Genomic DNA, 23,924 nt, shown 5'->3' with positions numbered 1-23,924 from the left:
ACAGAAAATGAAGGATGACACCCTTTCTCTTTCTTGATTATAACATTCAGCCCTCAGTTTTGACATAATGTTAATAAGTCCTCAATATGCTGCTTTCCTGACCTAATTTCAATGTGCATCAAACAGATTGTTCATTATTGTTTCTGGGCTCATCGACATATTGGTAAAGACTGCAGCATTTGAGATGACTGGAGGTGGTTCAATAGCTAGCCACGCAATCTGGAGTGGGGAAGCATCCTAATTCAATCACTTTATCCCACAGAGAATTGAAGTGGCCTGCCTAGAACTGTGGATTCTACCCAAATCAAATAATCATAAGGTCATCCCTCGACGGTGTTGGTAGTGCCACAGTGAACTGGCTGGCACCACACACACCTAGGTAACATGAGAGGCAACTCAAGTTTGCTGTCCTAATGCAAAATCCGCTAACAACCTCCCACACTCCCACTCTGCCCCAGGACAAAACTTTATGTGAAATTGGCCACATTCAGTATCAGCTTTCTGAATCATGACGCAGAGCTGCCTGGGTTTGCAGAGACATGGCAGATGGTCTATGCAACTTCCACGGTCCCTTCCATGGTGCACTTGCAAAATGGAGATTTGTCTTCTGCTGTCTCAACACACCCTTTCCACATCCTGCTCTCCCTCTTAGCATTCAGGTGCTGAAACTCACAGACGTTAGTTACTGCAGTGGTCTTGTGTTTTAAGCCTGTAATCTCTTCATGTGGAATTAAAGGCACTTCTCATGTTTTAACATGGTCTAGGCATTGGGAAGCAACTAGAAAGACATCTTTAGTGCAGAGGTCCTCTGTGCCCACTAAGCCTGACCCCTGACAATGAGGTAAAGTGAATAGGTTTAGTGGGACTGGCGGAGAGAGGCAAAATGAGATTAGAAGAGAATGTGTATGTGTGGTCTCCCCATTCCAAAGAGCTCCAGTTACCCCAAGTCCACTCCAGGCCAGGTTAGCAGAGGTTTAATCCAGGCAGTGGCTGGGCCCAGACTGGAGAAATTTCAGGCTTGAGCAAAGGCTCACCCAACAGGTCCCTTTCTTTCCCACATCTGCCCCTTCTCATTCTGCTCCAAGGCCCTCTGACAGCTATTTCACATCTCAGCTGCTTGCAATCTCATGGAACAGACATGTATTTACTATATTATTTATTCCTCTGTTTTTGAAGTTTTTGATAAGTATGTTTTAGCTCACATTATCCATTTTATAGAAATCCTGGGAATGAACTGCCTTGGGAATTAACAAGCTCCTTGTCAGGACGCCTGGGTGGCTCAGTGGTTGAGTGTCTGCCTTCGGCTCAGGGCATGATCCAGGAGTCCTGGGATCAAGTTCCACATCTGGCTCCCTGTGAGGAACCTGCTTCTGTCTCTACCTTTCTCTTTCCGTATCTCTCATGAATAAACAAGTTCTTAACAAAATAAAAAATAAATTAAAAATAAATTAAAAAATAAAAACAAGCTCCTTGTCACACAGAACTTTGTTGAGACGAACTGAACAGTGGCAATGTAATTGGACAGGAAGGATCCTTCTGGGCTTCTATTAGAAATAATAATAACAAGGGCACCTGGGTGCTCAGTTGGTTGGGTGCTGAACTCTTGGTTTCGGCTTAGGTCATGCTCTCAGGGTCTTGGGTTGGAGCCCCTGAGCTCAGAGAGGAGTCTGCTTATCTCCCCCTCTCTCTGCTTCCCCTGCCACGCTCTCTAAAATAAATTTAAAAATCTTTTTTTAAAAACAGAAATAATAACAATGATGAAACTAATGCTAATGATGATGCAGGGTTTTTTTTTTTTTTAAGATTTTTATTTATTTGAAAGAGGGAGAGTGAACAAGAGAGACACAGAGAACACAAGCAGTGACAGACAGAGGGAAAGGGAGAAGCAGACTCTTGGCTGATTGGGGAGCCCGACATGGGGCTTGATCCCAGGACTCCAGGATTATGACCTGAGCCAAAAGCAGACACTTAACCGAATGAGCCACCTAGGCGCCCTTGATGATGTAGTTATAATAAGAATAGCTTTTCTCATTTGCAGAACATTTCCTAGATTGTAAATCTTTTTCAAGTAAGCTAACTTGATCTCATTTATTTCATAAAATTGGTAGGGCAGATATTAGTTAGGATCCCCAAGTTAGGGACGCCTAGGTGGCTCAGTGGTTTAGCGCCTGCCTTTGGCCCAGGGCGTGATCCTGGAGTCCCGGGATCAAGTTCCACATCCGGCTCCCTGCATGGAGCCTGCTTCTCCCTCTGCCTCTCTCTGTGTGACTCCCATGAATAAATAAATAAAATCTTAAAAAAAAAAAAAGGATCCCCAGGTTAAAGGTAAGGTCACTTGTAGGTCACATAGATAAAAAGATGTTATTAAAGTAGTTTCCCTTTCCTCTTCCACTGTATACTGCTGTCTACAAAAGAAATGAACCATGCACTGAGAACAACTGGTAACAAGCTTCAAACCATTTCCCTCCAATAGGAGAAAGAGGGCATTCATTAATTCCTTACTTCTATCATCTTTTAGTACAAAATTCCTAGCAAAAAGGACGATTCATACAGGCAGCACAAGCAAACCATCAGTCATTTAAGTCATTTTAGAATCACAAACTCTTAGGGGGCATCCTGGAAGCTCCTCTTTCCCCTCCATTCCGACACATTCTACTCTAGGACAAATGCAAAACTTGGAGGTCATTTACACAACAAAGAGCACTAGTAAAGCAGACTGTGTATTTATGTTTCAGATTGTTATGCCATAAAAGTCAATTTATATTTATATACAAGCACTCATACATAGCTACAAAACCAAACATTTTCGTTTATATCTCTATTTTCAAACAATTGAAATATAGTATGTTCAAACAATTACCTTGATGGATTAGGTGGTGGATTTTATCTTAGTCATTTCAATAGTATAAAAATCATAGACCTGAACATTATTTTTTATCACATTACAAACTTGTTTTAAATTCTAGTATAGGGATCCCTGGGTGGCGCAGCGGTTTGGCGCCTGCCTTTGGCCCAGGACGCGATCCTGGAGACCCGGGATCGAATCCCACGTCGGGCTCCCGGTGCATGGAGCCTGCTTCTCCCTCTGCCTGTGTCTCTGCCTCTCTCTCTCTCTCTCTCTCTCTCTGTGTGACTATCATAAAAAAAAAAAAAATCTAGTATAAAACTTTAAATACCAAGTGTTGGCACATGCTTTATCTCATAATGACAATTATAAAATAATCATGAAACCCCAAAATCATGAGTAGCTATTCAAGGTATCATAACGAGACTTCCCGAAACACAGTGGAAGTATGCCAGCACTGTGGAAGCCAATGGAAGTTAATGTCACATGGATTAAAAAAGAATTAGCCTATTATGAATGGTCTTTTACTAACATAGAGCCTGCAGCTTGGTATGTTTGGATAAGTAACAACGACCTGATTTTACACAGGTTATTTAAGCAGAAAGTTGGCAGAAGTCTGTCTTCATCCTAGAAGATTGGAGCTTTAAGATTTTCGGGGAAAAAGGAATTTTTGAAAAAGAGAACAAAGCTCCGTGGTCCAGTAATGAACAATATGGCAATGCTGGAGTCACTGCAACATTATGGTTTTGTTTTTTTTTTTCTGTGTGACTTCTAATCCTCGTTTTTTCCCTTTTCTTTCTTTTCCTTACAATATAGAAAGTTTAAAAAAAAAAAACTTCCCATTTTTTTCTCTCTTCCTTTGAATGTAAATTCTGAAAGATCAGGACTTGTTATTGTATGCTGTTTTATTCCAACTTGGATTTCAGTATTCTATAAGTCATAAGCTAAAAAAAAAAAAAAAAGAAAGAAAGAAAGAAAGAAAGAAAAGAAAAGACAGGGCAGCCCCGGTGGCTCAGCGGTTTAGCGTGCCTTTGGCCCAGGGCGTGATCCTGGAGACCCGGGATCGAGTCCCACGTCGGGCTCCCGGTGCATGGAGCCTGCTTTTCCCTCTGCCTTTCTTTCTTTCTCTCTCTCTCTCTCTCTCTCTCTGTGTGTGTGTGTGTGTGTCTCATGAATAAATAGATTTTTTTTAAAGGCATTAAATGAGTAAATTCAACTAACTCACGGTTTAGTTCAATAGAATAAGCATTTACTAAATCTCGATTCACAAGACATTGGATCAACTATTAGGAAGCCAACTAGGGTGAATCTATGTTTCCTGAAATATTGGGAAAGGTAGACTTTATCCATAGACCCCAAGACTCAAAGGCAAATTCCTTTACAAAAGAAATGTTAAACGTTTGCTAAAAACTTTTAACAAAAATGTACATCCAGTTATGCAAGCATCAGACCGACAACATCCTCGAAGGTTTAAAGACCAAATCCCCCATCACAGACTTTCTAAACGCCGACCGATCTCACCAGAAAAGACTTCAAGTACTGAGAAGCTGTCCAACTCCTGGTAGTGGATATGTGTTCCCTAGGCTTCCATTTCTCACTTGAAAGCTCAAAAATTATCATTGTCAACAATAATTGCTCTTGTTTTCCTGGAAGTGACAGATGCATGTTATGTATTTTTGAAAAAAATGTCTATGGAATACCTGTCTGAATAACCACGGTCCGTCCATCTTTCTTCCAAGTAAGAAGAGTGTGCCGTGAATATAAAAATAAATACTAGTTCAGCTTGCACCTCAAGCACAGCAGCATTTTCCTGGAGACAAATAGAGGGTACTCCCGCGTGCAGCACGTGTGCTTTGCACACACTTGTGGTTTCTTCAGACAGGACTTAAAAAGTGTGGGCGCCTGGGTGGTTGAGCCCCTCGCTCTCGGTTTCCCCGGGGTAGTGACCTCAGGGTGACGAGGTGGGAGCAGGGCCTGCGCTGCTTTGCCCGCTGCGGGGCGGAGGGGGGGGGGGGGGCTCAGTCCACCCCACCCCGCCCCTCCCCACTCCCCTGCACGCTCTCTTAGAAATAATCAATCTTCTAAAAGTGAGCCAAACAGTTGGACTCTAATAAAATCAGGGATTTTTGCTACTTCACCGAGAACACCCTCCAGTGGCCCGGGCTCTTAGTGTCGTGCCCTGCCCGGCCGGACTCACTCGGACACCTGTACTCTCGCTCACCATTGGTGCCGGTGCCAACGCGGTGAAAGAGGCCAGCACAGCTCAGCAGCGTCCTCAGAGTGGTTTCGACCTGGCAGGGCCCTGAAAGGGTCTCGGGGATTCCCGGGGGCTCGAGAACCAGGGTGTCTGTGCATAGGGAGATCCCAGCGCCCTTTCCCCTCAGTTTATTAATTCCTTGGGCTTATTTATTATTGGAGGTTTGATCACTGATCAAAGACAAGGCAGGCCAAGGCGTGCAACGCGTCCGAGAGGGGCACCTGCCGCGCCCGCTGCTCCAAGGCCCGCAGAGCTAGGAAGCGGCCCTCGCGGAGGGGAACCGGCTTCAGCCCCGCAGCGCTCGTCGCGGGCGGGCCTGCGGCCATCGACTAGTACTGCCTCGCGCGTGTCGCGGCGGTGGGGGCGGGGGCCGGCTGGAGAAGCGAGGCCGCCCCGGACCTGCGGCCGCCGCGCGGTGTCGGGGGCGAGGCGGCTCGCTCGCTCTGCGATCTATTGAGGGTGGCTTCCGACAGCGCTGGCTGATGCCGGGGAGGGAGGGAAGATGGCGGCCGTGGCGGCTGGCGGCCTGGTGGGGAAGGGGCGCGACATCAGCCTGGCGGCCCTGCAGCGCCACGACCCCTACATCAACCGCATCGTGGACGTGGCCAGCCAGGTGGCTCTGTACACCTTCGGCCATCGGGCCAACGAGTGGGTGCGTGCGGACGCGCCGGGGCCGCGCCGGCAGGGCGAGGGTGGGGAGAGAGATCGCCAGCCCCGGGCCGCGACCGCCCGCGCCCCGCCCGCGCCCCGCCCGCGCACGGAGGGCTGCAGGTGGACGGAGACGGACGGCGGCGGAGGGCGGCGGCCGAAGCCGTGGCCGCCGGGTCCCGGCCGGCCGCTCGGAGGAGCCCCCGACGACCCGCACGTGGGGAGAGCTGAGCGGTCGGGGGCGGGCCCGGGGCCGAGGCGGGGGCGGGGGCGCCCCGAGGCCGGAGGACCGACGGGCTCCGGGAAGCGAAGCCGCAGCCGGGCGGCGCGGGGAGCCGCGCTGTGGGGAGGCGGGGGCTCGGGTGGGCCGCAGGGGCGGCTGACGCTGGCGACTCGGCGACGCCAAGTGGGAGGCCCCGGCCGAGGCGCGGGGGCTGGGCCTCGCCTGCCCCGAGGCTGGCGCCCCGGCGAAGGGGGTCGCGCAGCCTGCCCGGACCGACGGGCGCCCGGAGCCCAGTGCGCGGCCAGCCGGGTTACTCGGCGCCCTTCTCCAAGCAGAAACCCAGTGAATAGCCGTGGAATGAAATTGGACTTCCTCGCAGTTACAGTGGGGCAGGGGCCTGAAACGCCTGAGTCCTGCTGCGTGAGGTTCTGTGGCCCCCCCACCTGAATGCAGACAGACGTAGTTTCTCTTTTCCTCATACGGTTTTTGTCCCAAATAGTAGTCCGTTCGTTATATAACCCTCCATCATTTTAAAACAAGTTACAAAACAGTATAGAGAACTGAGCGCGAGTGAATGGATTTCAGGGTTTTTTTTTTAAAGTATATTTTCCAAGACATCAAAATTCAATCAAGGAAAACACGCATTTTGAGCAAATTCATGTTTTTTTTAACATCTGCATACATTTACATAGCCTCCTTATTGCTAGCGTACATCTTGAGCAGTCTGTAATAAAAAAATGCACCTGAAAATCATAAACAAAAGTAAAAAGATTTAAAAGGAGAGAGAAGAGAACAGTTTTGCCCTAAGTTCTTAAGTGAGGAGATTTGCTGGAACGGAGTAAGGAATTCAGGTCTGTACTCTTAGTCCTCCGCAAAAAAGGAAAGCAGGGAGACCTCTTTAATCACCATCTGTAATAGAAAGTACACCACTTGGTCAGGAGAGAGGTTATTTCCCCCTAATTTTAGGGGGAATTTGTCACCTGGGTCTTTATATGTATAGAGGACATTGAACAGTGTACTGGACAATCTCATCAATGGGAGTTTAGAAAAAATACAAAGATATGATACATATTGTATTGCTATTATATTGCTCTATAAGAAAATGCCAAAGACTTAACGTGTTATTTCTGTCAAGGCAATTTTGTAGGAGAGAAAGGATCTCCGTGAGCCTACTTGTCAGTGAGATTAGAGTCTGGAGAATCTTGAGAAATTGTTAACATGCAGAGGAAACCATTCCTTTTGGAAAACAATTGTCTCCTATAGGCCTTTGACAGGAAATCTGTGATAGATCCCTGTTAAAATACTTACAGAGGTTTATTAGATAGCCAGTGAAGTCCTTCTAAAGCCTCATCAAAAGACAGAAGTGTCACAACGCATTATTTACAGGAGTTATGTTTTCCTGCTTCCTGAGCTTGTTGCCTTCAGACAGGGCATAATTCATTCAGTAAAAGGTCATTCTTTCAAAGTACTAATCTTCAAGGCTGTGGTAGCCAGAAGAAAGAGACCTAGTTCAGAGGTAGAGCAGTTGCTCAGGGTAAGCAGTTTGTCACCACTGTCTCCATATGTCATCACTCAGGGCCTCTGGACTGGAGCCCTTTGAACATAAGCCTACTGAAAGTATAAAGAACATTCTTGAGATTGGAGGTGAAAGTATATGCAAGAAAGCAGATGGGAAGTAAGGGAAGGAAATTCTTACTACACTGAAATAGATGAAGAATGACTTCAGGCATTTAGAGCAGGAGGTATTAGAAATGAAGGGTAGACAGAAAATGAGGTGCTTGAAGGAAAGATGAAGAAAAATAATGTCATGACTGGAATCAGAATTTGAGAGCTAGAACTACTTCTCATTATCTGAAAAGACTGCTCCCCCCAAATACCCAATTGTCGTTTGAAGAATATATTTTCACCTTTCAGTCCTTGGAGTAGTGGCTCGTAGCTAGTTTTGATTTTGTCTCCAAGGAACATTTGGCAGTTATCTGACCGAAATTTGTGGTTGTCACACCAAGAGAGAACATGTTACTGGCATCCAAAGGATAAGCCAGGGATGCTGCTAAATGTCCTACACACAGGACAAGCCCCCATGACAAAGATTTATCTGGCCCCAAATATCAAAAGTGCTGAGCTTGAGAAACTGCCTTAGAATGACTATTATGTTTCTAGCTAGTGTTTTCTAAGTTTTGTGTGTATTGAAATCATTTGGAGTTTTAAAAAGTATAACCTTCCAGATTAAAATCTCCTTTTGTACAGGCATTTGCTATATGTTAAAGGCTCATAGGTGACTTAGATGCTACATGCATGATTGAGAGAGACAAATTTATGGGGATAAATGGAGACCTACTTTTTCATTATATTAACATAGATAATTAGTAATGTAGAGATTGCTTTGGGTGGTTTCAAAGGTGTTAAATACTGTGCCAAGTCACAGTAATTGGCCAACTGGCACAATTTTGTATTCCATCTTATTTTAAATTTTGAATGCTTAATTTTTTAATACATGTTAGATTTTATAATAGAGAGTAATAGTAAATCATTAAATTGTACTTTTAAAATTTTAGCTAAAATTCCCCAGAACTAGAAACTATAATTATTTAATGTAGAGGTCTTTGCCTAGAGGACCTAAGAACCTAATAAAATCTTGTTTTAACTATACTCCAGAACCCCAACCCTGGGCTTGGCCCAGAAAGAAAAAAAAAAAAAAATCTGTTTATCCTCGGATAACTCTGGAGGGACTAGGAAAATACATGAAATTGAGCCATTTCAGCCTTGATAGATCAGAATGTACATTTCCAAAGCCCTTTTTTTGTCCAGGTATAATAGAGTACTTAAAATATGTTTTTTGGGGGGCAGCCTGGGTGGCTCAGCGGTTTAGTGCAGCCTTCTGCCCAGGGCCTGATCCTGATCCTGGAGACCTGGGATCGAGTCCCATGTCAGGCTCCCTGCATGGAGCCTGCCTCTTCCTCTGCCTGTGTCTCTGCCTCTCTCCGTCTCTCTCTCTCTCTCTCTCTCTCTCATGAATAAATAAATAAAATCTTTAAAAAAATTTTTTTTTCTTAGATATATGGGGGTTCTTTTCAAAGATTTTATTTATTTGTTCATGAGAGACAGAGAGGCAGAGACACAGGCAAAGGGTGAAACAGGCTCCTTGCAGGGATCCCAGGACTCCAGGATCACACCCTGAGCCAAAGGCAGATAGATGCTCAACCGCTGAGCCACCCAGGTGTCCCTGAAATACGTTTTTTAAATCAAAAGATCTGAGTATTCTAGGCTGGTCGCCTCTTTTCAGCAAAGAATCTGAGAGAATAATAAACTAGTTAGTCCAGTAAGACCTGGCAAGAACTCTACTCCAGGTATTCATAATGAAGATTTAAGAAATCCTGATACACTTCAATGCTGATGACAGTGCTCGTGGTGGGCAATATACAGAGTGGATTTTGTTTGGTGCAGACTTTCCTAGTTACAGGTCTGGATCCCAAGGAAAACTCTCCAAAACTGTTGCATATGTTCATTCTACAGGGAGACCAGGTCTGGTATTGGGCTGTGGAAGTCGCCTCTAGTCAGTGAGGGGGAATTTCAAACTTTTTAAGGACGCGTTGCAATTGAAGAGGGCCACAAATTCTTTAACAGTCTTTCAATCAAGAGGTGGGGTCCATTACCTTGAGGCACCGTGCTAAATGAAGTAAGTCAGACAAAGACATACTGATATTGTTTGATCTCACTAATTTGTGGAATCAAAAAAATTGCCTGTTACAAGTTGGAAAGAAATTTCAGGAGAAACATGAACATGCTTTTAACATTTCTGATTCTGGATTTTTCTAAACTAAAATTGGGCATTAATATCTTTTTTTTTTTTTTTAAGAAAAGGTAATTTCCATTACTACTTCATGGAGGAAAAAGGGAAACAAGTCAAAAGCTTTATATGTGCTTATCTATAGAAACATCCTGATTTGGATCACTAAGATGAAACAGTCTAAGGTCAAATACTGGAAGACATGAAAGTGTTTTGGCCTTGCAGCAAGTGGTCCTTGCAATGCATATAGATAGGCTCTTGTCTAGTTCCTTAACCTGTATTTCTGTTTCAGCTTCTTATCAATGTAACAAATAATATAAATATTTAATTTTTACACATTTATTCTTAAAGGCTCTGTGGACTGTAAATACTTGCCAACTGTACCAATTCGACTTTAGGAATGCCACAAATTTTTAGACTGTTTGGGTAGTATTGATTGTTCTGTAGTGGCCATTTTCTTAGTGATTAATATTGTGGCATTTTAGGTAACGCTTAGCGCTTAAAGTGCACCCAGGATATAGATTTCTCAACAGATAAGAATTAACTATGTTTGTTTACACAAGGAAAGATAATAATGTTTTGGTATCTTTTTTTTTTTTCATTTTGACTTTGCATTTTTCAAAGCACACTGGAAGAGGGCCACATTTGAGAAGTAAGACTGTTTTTCACAATACACTGAAGTTATTATATGAACTTGATAATAAATCCAGTTAAAGGATGATCTCTAACTTTCGTACCTATGTTTATATATTAGAGAAAAGACTAAAATTGTTTTAACTGCTATAAACTTATTTTTAATTGCATATTCTATTTTTTTTTAATGAGGATTAAAATTCTTATTACTAAGTAATTGACTCTTAATATCCATTTGCTCTTTAAAAAGTGTTTGGTGATGTTTGATATAATTTGGGACATAGCGTACTTTGATTTCACTACTCCTAGTACAGTTCTTTGGGCAGAGAATATGTTCCTGAACTAAGGCAGCAGTTTTCACATAGCATACATCAGAATGAGCTGACAGCTAAAAGAATATGAGGTGGGCCCAGAATTTGAGTCAGTAGATCTGGGAGAAGCCCAAGAATTTGCATTTTTATCAAGATCCCAGGTGATGCTGATACTGCTGGTGTGGGGACCATACTTTAACACCCACTGAAGTGAGGTGACCAAGAAAATTGCTGAAATTACATGAGCATATGAGAGAATCATGCTTCCAATGTTTTATGTGCCTTTAAAAAAAGTATCATTTAGTATTAGGCAACGGCCTTATAAAGAGTGTATTTTTCCCCAAAACTACAGAGTACTTAAATTTTGAGTGATTTTAGTAATAGATATTAATAGTAAAATATTAGGAGGTTAAGTAGAATGCTGAAATTAAACCATATAAGTAGCAAAAGTACCTTTTAAATTCTAAATTATAATAATCTGATTAATAATTAAAACAAAACATTTTCTTTCGTATGCATGGTACTGACAAACATTTTCATCAGGACCTGGGCTCCTGTCTTCAGAGATATGGAAGATATGGAAGAGAGCCTTTCCATATGAACAGAAATGATAGTATATCACCTTCACTTTATCATTTAAACAGTTTCTCTCAGGTAGATTTCTTGAGTCCTGGCTTATCAATGTTTCTAACCTGATTTTAGAGATCTGGATTAGACTCTAAATATTTCACACCACGTTGGTGATTAATTTGTCTGAAAACTACAGCATCATTGTTCTCTCCTGTGTTGTAGTCAAAGTAGGGTTATTGGCAGATCATCTGCTCTCCTAGGTGACAGGATATGGCAAGAGAAAATAAACTCAGAAAATAGGGATAATGAAATGCGGACACCAATGACTCTGCAGCTTGCCACATATGCAGGTCACAGGGTAGAAGAAAAGGCAGCGCACTTATCATCTCCTCTTTCAAAGGAAATCCGTGGGGTGTATTTTTGTATCTCTTTAGCCAGAGATGTGATGCTGTCCCTGTTTTAGTGAAGGGCGATAATGATGGTTTATTTCATAAATGACAGAAGGAGAATGGCTGCTTCCTCTTGCTTAATCAGCAGAACCATAACCATGCTGAGAACCTGTTCTCCTTTCCCTAAGAATAACCCCTCATGTTACAGGTATTTGGCCTTACTTGAAACTGAATGTTCTCTAACCTCTGAAGTTAAGATTAATGAAGAGAATATACATATTTTGCTGTTTTGTTTTTGTTTTTAGGAAAAGACTGATGTAGAAGGAACCTTATTTGTTTACACAAGGTAAGAGTATTTTACTTTTCTGAAGAAATTACAGTCTTTGAAAGAATATTTTAACTCAATGGTGTCACTCTTCTTCCAAATGTAGTTTTATTTCAAAGAGAAGGAAAAAAAAAACCCACCTGAATCTTAGTTTGAAGTTTTTTTGGTTTTTTGGTTTTTTTTTAATTTTTATTTATTTATGATAGTCACACAGACAGAGAGAGAGAGAGAGAGAGAGGCAGAGACACAGGCAGAGGGAGAAGCAGGCTTCATGCACCAGGAGCCCGACGTGGGACTCTATCCCAGGACCTCAGGATCATGACCTGAGCCAAAGGCAGATGCTCAACCACTGAGCCACCCAGACATCCTCCAGAGTTTACGCTCTAATATTGATGAACTTAAATCTTTGTGTTCTTTTAAAAATAGTATTAAATATATTCTTTGGAAAAAGGTTTTTATTGGTCACCTCCCCACGCCTCTGCCTTTGACTCTTTAAAGAAGTATGCTCCAAAATTAAAGATGTCTTTGAGTCCTTCATTATATAGTTAATAGAATATATTTCAGGATAGATTTAATAAATTCATGTTTTTGATCATTTGCATCAGAAATTGTTAATATCACATAAACACACAGAGACACATAGTATGTATATTGTCTTAATAGTTAAACATTTTATTCACATAAGCATTCACATAAACTGTCCATTATTGTCAGTGGGAGGATGAAGATAAAATACGAAGTCCTAGCACAAACCCTTCTAGAGCTAAGAGCTTCATTGGGGAGGTAGAAAATGCACACACGCACACACCTATATATGTTTTACACATTGGCATTTAAAGATTAAACCCTCCCCCAAAATAAATAAAAACAATAAAAATAAAGATAAACCCCAAAATACAGATAGCCTATCCTCAGTACCATTTGATAGGTGATAAGCAATGGATGGGCTGCTATGATTATGGAAGGCTTTATAGAATTGTTGAGTCTTGAGTAGGCCTCAGGAATAAGGTAGCACTTAACTTGCATAAAGGAGAGGGAAGGCCTGTCTCAACAGGAGGAATGGCAGAAACTAAGGCATAGAACCTAGTGTGGTAAAGAGACTAAGGAAAATGACTTTTGGCTACAGAGAGTTTATTTTGGTTTATATCAGTTAGAAGACAGTATGAAAGAGATTTTGCTGGCTTGGAATCAGACCAAGGATTTTGAAATCTATCTTCTTAGCAGTAGGGAGTCACTGAAGGTTTACGAACAGGGAAGAATAGAGTGATGGCAAAATATGTGGGGAAAGTCAGTGTCTTAGCATTATGAGGATGCACTGGTTCTAGAACAAGTTGGAGTTAGAGAAGACATTGAGAAGATTATTGCAGTGGAGTAGATAAGAGATGATGGAAGTATGGACTAGAATGGTGGAAGTTGAGATTGAAAAAATTTCTTGAAAGATTGCACATTTAGAAGGCATGACGAGAGATGCCTGGGTGGCTCAGCGGTTAAGCGTCTGCCTTTGGCTCAGGGTGTGATCCTAGGGTCCTGGGGTTGAGTCCCACATCAGGCTCCCTGCGTGGAGCCTGCTTCTCCCTCTGCCTGTGTCTCTGCATATCTCTCTATCCTCTCTCTCTCTCTCTCTCTCTCTGCCTCTCTCTCTCTCTTTTTCTCTCTCTGTCTCTCATGAATAAATAAATCTTTTAAAAAAAACATGGTGAAATTTTTTAAAATCTAAGAATTTGAAATAGAAGACTGAAAGAATGACAGAATCATGAGCAAAATGGAAAGGCAGGAAGTGGAGAATCTAGTTTGAAGGTAATTTTATTTTGAAATCATGATTGTAGAGTGATGGCAGGGCATTGAAATGAGATGCTGGGAGCCTCAGGACAGGTCAGGGATGGAGATACAGAGCTTGGACTCCTCTGCCTTAAACTGGTTGTTGAAGCCATGAGAGAACAAGCATTCTCTGAAGGAGAAGAAAGTGATGAGGGCTAGTGGTTGAGTTTTAGGGGCCCAGAGATACAGAGAGGAGTTAGCCATACAGATAGAAGCAAAACAAGAACGTTGTGGAGAGGCACAGTGCAAGAATGGCAGAAGAGTGCAGAGTTGGAGGCAGAAGCCACAGGGGGTGGAAAGAAAGGAACAAATGAGCAAGGCCTTCAGAGTAGGTAGAGGAGGCTGGCTTATTCACAGTTTCAGAAAAGTGGTGGGAGTGCAAGAGCCATGGCTACTTTAGTTTACATTAGTTCTAAAGCATTCCAAAATCACCAGAACATACCACCAAGTGAGTATATGCTACTCTTGAGAATTTTGAAGTGTGAAAAGAAAACCAAATGGATGAACTCTGACTTATACCAAGCGTACACACACACACACACACACACACACACACACACCGTGCATTTCTCATTCACTTCTTACAGCTCTACTACTGTTTTGAGAAGTGAAAGATGTATTAATATACACAAATGATTTGTTTTAGGGATTTTTAGTAGGCCCTCTCTCTCTTTTTTTCTTTTTTTGGCTGCAGAAGATTAACAAATTATACAAGTATTTTCTCTTTGTACCCAAACCAAATACAAGTTTGCATTTTCAAGTGTTTTTTAATATACTCTGAGTTCTAAATGGAGCTGTCAGTTAAACCATTAGGTTTAACTCTTTCCCTGTTCCTTAATCTCTTCCCCAAATCTGACTCCTCAAGAGTCAGATTTTCCCATCTCCCCCTTCCTGGGGGATGGACCAATCACCCCACCATCAGATGGATGCCAGATTGTAGCACATTGGTCTTTCCTCAGTAGAGAATAACAAATGCTCATAAAAGTCAGAAGGGAGCTTTTAGTACAGGTAATGGAGCTGCTGGTGATAATATTTTGACTTGTGTTATGGATATTGCTTTAGAGGAACTGGCACATTCATCCCCTGAGCCTATTTTATAAATTAGGAGATGGTATAGTAACTGTACTATTGGAGAGGTGAGGTCCTGTTGTGATAATGAAATCCTTGAAGAATCAAATTCTGATTCTGAATAAAAACACCTAATCCCATTTTAAAAATTATTTCTTTTCTTTATTTCCTCCCATGGCTTGCTTTCTGTAATACAGAGTTCATAGAGACACCCACTGGTGATTTTTGAACTTGACACTTTCAGAGGACCCTCTCTCAGAGATCTTGGGAACTCTTTTTTCATTCTTCCTTGGAATTTAAATTGAAATGATTATCACAGTTATTCTAGTATGTATTATTTGCACACCACCACTTTACCTTTCTATAAAATGTTAGGCAAGGATTGCCTTCCATCAGTTTTAAAATTGGAAGTCTCAAAAGAAAACTCTGTAAGTAGTACTGTTGATGAATTTTACTTCTTTAGTGGCATCAAATGGTTAAGGTGAAGTAAGACTAAAATGTAAACACTTTTTCTCCCTATTGCTCAGAACATTTCTGTGGGTTGGTTACCCTGCTGCCCTAGTTTAAAGTAAATAAATGAATTCTGCTTGGTTTAGTTTCAGCATAGAAGCATTTGGTGTTTCATTTGTCATTTGATTCAGCTAGTGGCACCAGAAGTTGCACAGTTGTATTACTATATAGCTGTCACCCAAGAGTAGACAAATGCACATGTAGTTGTTAGAGTTACACTCTGTGTAATTTGGGCTCTTTCTGCCTTCAGGCAGAAAGTGAAATTAAAAATAAAAAGTCACTAAATGACACATTTTTACAGAAAAAAACTCTTATAGTAGTTTATCGGGTGGTTTCCTTTATATTGAAGAAAACAAAATAACTGCTTCTTGCATTAAATTCTACAGTCTTTTAATTATATCTTATTCTAGGTTCGTTGACCAGAGTGGCATCATTTCTCCAAGAAATTTTACAACTGCAATTTCAAACCAACACTAACATTTTCTATGAAAAATTTCTTCCTATGATCATGATGTGCACTCTATATTAACTATCAAGATTCTTTCAAAGTATCCATGAGTAATTTTTTTAAGTGATTATTATTTCTGCATTAAAGGAGTTTACAACCTAGGTGGGGAAGCAAGATATCTGTACACACATAGCTAAATAAGTAGGATTTGATTTTGCCCAAGGAACAGGAGTGGCAGTCATGCTGTGTGTACTACAAGTAGTACATGAATTAGCATACGTCAGTCCTATTAGCCAGGAGTAAAGAGTCAGTGCTTTATATGTGTGCAGTCTGCTTGAACAAAGCTGTCTATACAGATCAAAAAGTTGAGAAACACATTCGAATAGTACTTCTACTGAAGTACTGAGTCTACTGAAAGTGGACTCCTGTTGAATAATTTGTCTTTTGATATCCTCCCTACAGGTCTGCTTCTCCAAAGCATGGATTCACCATTATGAATAGGTTGAGCATGGAAAACAGGACAGAACCCATTACTAAAGACCTGGATTTCCAGCTCCAAGACCCTTTCCTTCTCTACAGAAATGCCAGATGTGAGTCTTTCTTAATGCATTGAATAGTTTTATTTCTGCAGTTTGGCTAAGTGTTTAAAACTGTATGGTAGATGTCTTTGTGTTTGTGTTCGTTATCAGTGACGACTCATAGGGTCATCAGCTAGCTCGGGAAATGCATGTCCAATGAGGGAATAGCTTCTTCCTTGTGAAAGTTTAAATGAAAACTATGTGAATATGATGATGTAAGTATTTGAACCCTTACAAATAGCTTCTTCTGTGGCTAGACCTGTTTGTAGTGTGAACCCATGAGAGATTTTAAACCTCAGTAGGGCTGAGTGAGGCAAATCTTTGGTCAGGAGACTCCAGAGGAGTAGACCCTTAGGCAGTGCTACAAATACAGAATTAATGATTCAGCTAGTGGCATTTTTTCCTTGTGTATCACTTCTGACTAAGCATCCTGATAGAATATTGGAGGGAGAGGGCCAGTATTCTAGAATTGCCATCTTTTGAACACATAGTAAATGAAAAACCGAAGTCCAAAGAGTTTTGGTCATTACGGATTTTGTAACACTTTGTAATGTTGAAGTTATATTAGGTAAGTAAATGGTCCTTGTCTGATTCAAAATGAGTAGCAATCACCTATCCAATATTCTCTCTCCATTTTACTCTTGTAATTATCTGACCACTTGTGTTGGACTACTGGGCAGCCCAGAGAAAAATTGCTGAAAAATACATGAACTGCAGGAGCATCTCCATACACAGAAAAACGAGAGCATACCTAAATATAAATTGTATGTGTATGCACATGCTCTGTGCTTTGTGCATAACTTTCAGAAAGACCTGGCAGTTAAATGTTTTCCATACATTTTTCACCTTTGCTCTTGAGATCAAAATACAAGAATTTGCCAACTGTATACTATTCAGTGTAATTTTAATAATGAATATAATGCAAATATTATTTAATGTTTTAACTGCAGTGAATTGTTTTGAAATAAATGTAGCATTTTAGTTTAATTATATTCACATATAATCAGTTTGCCATGTTAAGTGGTCATCTGTTATTTAAAGAATACAGTTAAGTTCTTTGAGAAAAAAAGCCATTAAAACTGTGACATGACATCAGTGTTAAGTCCTGTGAAATGAAAAATTTAGTAATATAAAGAAATATTTTATTCTTTACTCCTATTTCTTTCCTAGGAGTGTAGTTAAATCAATTGTAGCTAATAGTTACTTGAATTATTTGTGTGCTTATAGTTATGTCTGGTTTATTTCTTTTAGATTATTAGATTCTGTGTCAAATTAGTATATAATTCAAATTCTAATAATATAATCAGAAAAATAAATATAAAATAAATGAATATTAGTGATTTATAAGAGTCGTGTTTGGTTGTTCTTATTTTGGATAAATACTTGGCCTAGTTAGTATAGATAATATTTTATTTTAAATTCTTATCACAGTATTATATATCACATACTATATCAAAAATATAAAAATACAGACTCTCTTTAATGTAGTTGATTTAAAAAAATAACTTTCCTAAGTCCCACAGGGTTTATCTGGTAGGAAATACACTGTTTGGTTGTAATAAACATATCAAACCTTACCTTGGCTCTAGGCCTCTGCTGGTAGCTTCTGATGGCAAGTGGCCATGGAGCCCTGGACATGTAGCCAGTCTGAACTGAGCTGTGCTGTGAGTGTAAAATACACATTGATTTGCAAAGACTTATAGTACACAAATAAAGATTAAGGAAAGCTCTCATTAATAATTTTATATTGATTTATCTGTTGAAATGATAATATTTTGAATCTATTGAGTTAAATAAAATATTTTATTAAAATTAATTTCACCTGCTTTTAATTTTTTTATTTAAAATTATATGTGTGGCTCACATTATGGTTCACATTATATTTCCATTGAACAGCATTGTCCTAGGCATTTTAATTTATTTTACCGTATTTCATAATCACAACTTTGTAGGGCAGACATTTCACTGTCATTTTGCAGATGAGAAAAGTGAGGCTCAATGAGATGATAGATCTGAGAGAAACCCATAAATTCTGCTTTTTTTTTTTTTTTTTTTTTGCTTCTACACCCCCTGTACTGTTCTCTATACTATTGAACATGAATGCAAATTGAAGGCAGCCTTTTGGATGCATAACAAAATATTTCTATAAGAAAGAAATGAAATTAGTTGAACAGTAAAGAACGGAGGGGATTGGATCCATTTACCTTTCTGGGCTTATTTGCTTTTTATTTTCCCCTTAATATCTGATACTAATTACCTTTGTAGCCATAGTCTTTGGTTTTAGTGTATTTGTAAAAGCCTTTTCGGTCTCTGCCATCAAAGGTTCACAGAAGACTTTACCCCGGGTTGCTTTCAGGGTCTCAGATACCTCTCAAATGTGTCTAAAGAATTCAAATATTTTATGTAATAATCCTATATGATTTACATATTCTCTAATAACATACACATTGTCCTTTGAACAGTAAAGCCAGCTTCACCTAAGAATGGTTTTTAAGACTCTACTCCTCAAGACTTTTATAATCAAGAATCTCTGTATAGTCTTGGCATTTCACTTTGGCCTAGGTATGTCATAGGCCATATTTGGACAGATAGAGTTGATTTAGGTTTGTGGTGAGTTTTCTCATGGGTTGTTTTAGAGTCAGTAAGTTAAAAAAAAAAAAAAAAAAAGAATACCTAGAGAGGCAATTATCCCTGTCCTAGAGGGGATGAATTTAGAAAAGCAAAATCAAAGAATAAAAATCTTAAAATTTCTTCATTTAATTAAAAAAAAATGACGTTTATAAATAAGTAACTTTGAATTTTGACCAAGCACAAAACATACAGTTTTATTACATTAAAGGATTTATAGTTTTTAAACTTGGCTGTACTAGGGTTTGACCTATATAAGCTTTAAAAGTAAGACAGCTGTTAATTAAGGGCAGAAATTCATTTATTCAGCAAACATTTACTGAATGAGCATTTACTGTCTGCCAGGCACTATGTCAAGGCTTTATATGGGTTATTTAACTCATAACTTTTTCTTGGAAATGTTGTTATTCTTGTTTAATAAATGAGGAAGCTGAGATTAAAGAGATTGAAGTCATTTGCCAGGGTCCATGACAATTTTGAGGTAGAAATAGCATTTGAATTGAGAAAGCCTAACTTTTTTAAAAGCCCAGGCCCAAGCAGTGAAATTTCTAACACATATGAATGATGCATTTGTCTTTGCGTCTTAATGATGCATTTATCTTTTAAGAAATACTTAGTCTTTTTATTGCACACTCAAAAGTTTAAAAAGCAAGTTTATTTTTTTAAGTTGAGAATCTCTTGTATCTCAGTTATTAGAATATCAAAAACCAATGTAACAAAAAGCTTAATTTGACCATTTCTTTTCTAGTATAGTCCTTTGTTTAGCAACTAAAGACCATTTAGTTGTAAGTTACAGACAGCCGAGGCACGTAGATTTCAGAATTAGACCAACATGTTGATTAGAATGAAATTCTTTTAAGCTGCTTGATTTCATTGCAGACATAAGCCTGGAGCTTAGAGGAAATGATAAAAGGCAAAATCAAGATATTTAAGATCAAAGTTGTTTCAGAAACTCCTCCTCAGTTTTAAAGTGAATTTACCATATTGGATAGTTTTATATTCAGAAAGAAATACAATTTAAATCCTTTATTAACATTTGTAGGATCTGGGAAAAACTTTAAATAATGGAATGTGGTACACAAAATGAAAATAATTACAGACAGTCCTCGTCTTTCAAATAGGCCATGACCTGGCAGTTCCCTTTTGAAGTAATTTGTTGGTGGACTCTGGTTAAACGTGGCATATTGAACACATTCCTATGGTTTTCCTAAAACTGTTGAAATGACAATAAACGAATAGGGATGCCTGGGTGGCTCAGTGGTTCAGCGCCTGCCTTTGGCCCAGGGCGTGATCCTGGAGTCCCAGGATTGAGCCCGCACTGGGCTCCCTGCATGGAGCCTGCTTCTCCCTCTGCCTGTGTCTCTGCCTCTCTCTCTCTCTCTCTCTCTCTCTCTCTGTGTCTCTTATGAATAAATTAGTAAAATCTTTTTAAAAAAATGATAAATGAATAAAAAGAGACATAAACCCACAGAGGTGGAGGATACATTTCATGAAAATGATGGAGTAAATAAGAAAGAGGAAGATATGCTATGATAGCTTTATTAATTTATTAACTTTGTCTCCCTACAGAATATTATATATCTCTGCTCTGTTGATGTCAGACTTGACTACATGATTTGATTCCTCCCCCCACTGACCCACCCTTCAGGGAAGATATATAGTGTCCCTGTTGAACTCAAGCATGGTCATGTGAGTTGCTTTGGCCAGTAAAATGTGTGTAGATGTGGTTTGTGTCACTACTGAGCAGATACTTTAAGAACTAGTTCATGATTCACCATGTTTCTTTTCCTTCTTCTGTGATGACCAGCAGTGTTCTAGGCAGAGGCTGCTCTGTCAGCCTCAGTCCTAGATTGAAAATAACATGGCACAGAGGAAAAAATGACCCATGATGGACATGTAATGTGCACAAGAAATAAATCTTACTCATTGAAAGCCATTGGGATTTTGAGGATCATCTGTTACTGAAGCATAATTTGGCCTGTTACGACTGATACATAAGCCATCCAGGAAAAGGGGGATCCAAACACTGGATGGAGGTTAAGGAATTCTGAGAACAATGGTAAAGAGGAATCCCATAATGACCCCTGTGCAACCAAAGATAAGTCAGTCTAAATTAAAGTATAAGGATAAAGGGCTTGGGAAGGGTATCCAATAAAAACTTTACAAATAATACTTTGAGTCTTGGCACATTTCCAGTTTCTTGTTAAGAAAGTTTGATGATGCTATAGAAACAGAAAACTAAGAGAGGGAGGGATAAGTCCCAACAAAAGGCAATTCTTAATTCCTGGGAAAACAAAATATTGTAAAAGAAAGGAGATATAATCATAGTACACTATATGGCTCTGCAGATTATAATAATTATAAATGCAGGGGATCTCTGGATGGTTCAGTGGTTTAGTGCCTGCCTTCGGCCCAGGGCATGTTCCTGGAGTCCCAGGATCGAGTCCCACATCGGGCTCCCTGCTTGGAGCCTGCTTCTCCCTCTGCCTGTGACTCTGCCTCTCTCTCTGTGTGTGTCTCTCATGAATAAATAAATAAAATCTTTAAAAAAATAAATTATAAATGCAGAATATAAAGAGTTTTATACTTATATTAGAAGGATGAAGGAGAGTGTGTGTTTGTGTCCTAAAGAAGCTAAATCTTTTTCAATGACCTTTAAAAAAAATCAGGAAGTATTGTATATACAATATATAGAAAAAGAAGTTTAAATGCCAGAAGAAAAGTTGGATGAGAAATAAATGGAGAGCAGTAATCAGGAATGTAATGGTTAGAGAGGAGGTCTGCTATTTGTTATTATAAGCCTTATAGTATATGACTATTTAAATTATGTACATGTATTATTTTGATAATTAAAAATTTTTAATTGGACATCAATACATAAAAACAATATTTTAGTTGGTGATTAGGTTTCTGAGTCAACTCACAAGAGTCTTTGTAGCCCATTGTACACATACTGAAGAGTAGCACGCTAACCTTATAATGATACACATGTGAAATATAGCATTAGCATGTATAGCATTTCTATAGGAAAATTCACTCGAGTAAAACTTACCTATATCCCCAAAAGTATAACTTCCTTAGCTACAGGGTCTTGTAGTGCTCATTTGTATGAACAAATTATTTGTAAGGGTAAGTATTCATATAAATTATATTTTCACATGTTTGGTAATAATAAAGTAAGCTGAAGCTTTCTCAGACAATTGCTAAGTCCTAGTTCAGTAGTGGTTCTGCTATTCTCTCCTTTCCCTTCCCACATCCATTCCAGTTCAGACTTTTCATTACCTGTTAGTTAGGAGTATTTTTTAACTCCTTATAACAAAAAGGGATTAAGCTTCCAGCACCAGCCAAAGTATAGTAAGTTCACTATCAGACATCTCTCCCACTGTTTAGAACTAAAAGTTCTAAATACAAAAAGCAACTAAGTGAAGATTCTGAAAGTAAATAACAGGCATATTGGGAAAGGAAATAAAAAACTGAAGAACAACCAGAATGGTGGTGAATTTCTGGATTTTAATCTTCTGTCCCGATGGCGACTCAAGAGTGGGCCACGTTGCAAAACTATGGACAAGAACAACAAAAACTAAGAGGAAACTTCTCTTTTTAGTTCAGGAACTGGAAAAATAGACTTCTGTGAACTACAAAGCATGAAAAAGAATCTCCCTCTTTCCCCCTTTTCTCTCTCCTAGCCCTACCCTGAAGCCAGTTGCAGTGCAAAGCTGAACTGCCACTGGGGCAGTGATGATGGTGGCACAGTCACCTAGAGATCCCAAGAAACTGCCTATCTCTGCCACAGTAACTGGAAACCAGGGCCCCTGTGGTCTAAAGACTTAGCGGGGGTTAGGGGAGGGATGGTGGTGGTAATTCCTATTATACATTTTAATCTCTTTCTTTTGCTTCACTCTGTGAGCAGCCCAAACTATGCAGACTGCCTGGCTGCAATAAGCTAAAACTCAGAGACATCCTGGCTATAGCCAGAGGTCTAGGAAAAAGGGTCTGAGAGCTGGAGAGTTGGGGAGATTCTAGAGGAGAAAGCTGAATAAGAGCTCCTAATTCTGATTATGAACTGACACAAGTCCTGGTCTTACCTGTGAGATTCACATACATGTAACAAAGACAAATATAGCAAAGGCTTTGATAACTCACCTACAATATAAACCACCGTCCTAAGTGGTATATATGTAAGGCAAGCACAATTTTGAAATGGAACTGACATGGGAACCATTTCCCACAAAAGGCAAGAGAGAACTTTCTATCTAAACCTAAATGAGTTGGATACCTTCTCAAACAAAATAAACATTCTCTGGGGGTGGTTTTAAGAGTGCTTGGAGTCTCACAACACAGCCAAAATGTTGGATATTTGGTATAATCCAAAATTTTTTATCATATAAAGAAGCAGGAAAATCTGATCAGCTCTCAGGGGGAAAGCCAATTAATAGATGGCTACCCTGAGATGATCTAGATTTTGGAATTATAAGACAGTGGCTTTAAGACAGTTGTTATAACTATGTTCCATGAAGTAAAACTGGATACTCTTAAAATGAATGTAAAGAGAAGGGGGATCCCTGGGTGGCTCAGCGGTTAGGCGCCTGCCTTTGGCCCAGGGTGCGATCTTGGAGTCCCGGGATCAAGTCCCGCGTCGGGCTCCTGGCATGGAGCCTGCTTCTCATTCCTCCTGTGTCTCTGCCTCTCTCTCTGTCTATCATAAATAAATAAATAAATCTTTAAAAAAATGAATGTAAAGAGAAATTCTCTGCAGAGAAATAGGCATGAAAAGAACCAAATGAATAATTTGGAACTAAATAATCCAGTATTCACTGGATGACCTTAATGGCAGAATACAGGGGATCCCTGGGTGGCGCAGTGGTTTGGCGCCTGCCTTTGGCCCA

The 23,924-nt window shown here is 39.9% G+C and overlaps 2 protein-coding genes across 24 annotated transcripts in view; one reads left to right on the top strand and one right to left on the bottom strand.

The window, feature by feature from the left end:
- The window catches only part of CACNA1C (calcium voltage-gated channel subunit alpha1 C), a 746,135-nt gene that overhangs the window by 706,310 nt on the left and 15,901 nt on the right, over nucleotides 1-23,924 (bottom strand). The gene's annotated exons all lie outside the window — the stretch shown is intronic.
- DCP1B (decapping mRNA 1B) overlaps nucleotides 5,567-23,924 on the top strand; it is a 54,117-nt gene continuing 35,759 nt past the window's right edge. Inside the window, exons 1-4 of one of the 4 annotated variants that reach the window (XM_077871690.1) lie at nucleotides 5,615-5,754; nucleotides 9,487-9,649; nucleotides 11,969-12,009; nucleotides 16,295-16,422. In XM_077871690.1, the coding sequence (XP_077727816.1) occupies nucleotides 16,326-16,422 (97 nt within the window). In that variant the 5' untranslated portion in view covers nucleotides 5,615-5,754; nucleotides 9,487-9,649; nucleotides 11,969-12,009; nucleotides 16,295-16,325. Of the gene's footprint in view, nucleotides 5,755-9,486; nucleotides 9,650-11,968; nucleotides 12,010-16,294; nucleotides 16,423-23,924 lie in introns of all 4 variants that reach the window. The other 3 variants (XM_077871691.1, XM_077871689.1, XM_077871688.1) reach the window with 3 other exon arrangements.

Source organism: Canis aureus, chromosome 25 (assembly GCF_053574225.1).
Source record: "Canis aureus isolate CA01 chromosome 25, VMU_Caureus_v.1.0, whole genome shotgun sequence".
Taxonomy (NCBI): domain Eukaryota; kingdom Metazoa; phylum Chordata; class Mammalia; order Carnivora; family Canidae; genus Canis; species Canis aureus.
This window is presented reverse-complemented; position numbering and strand designations above follow the sequence as displayed.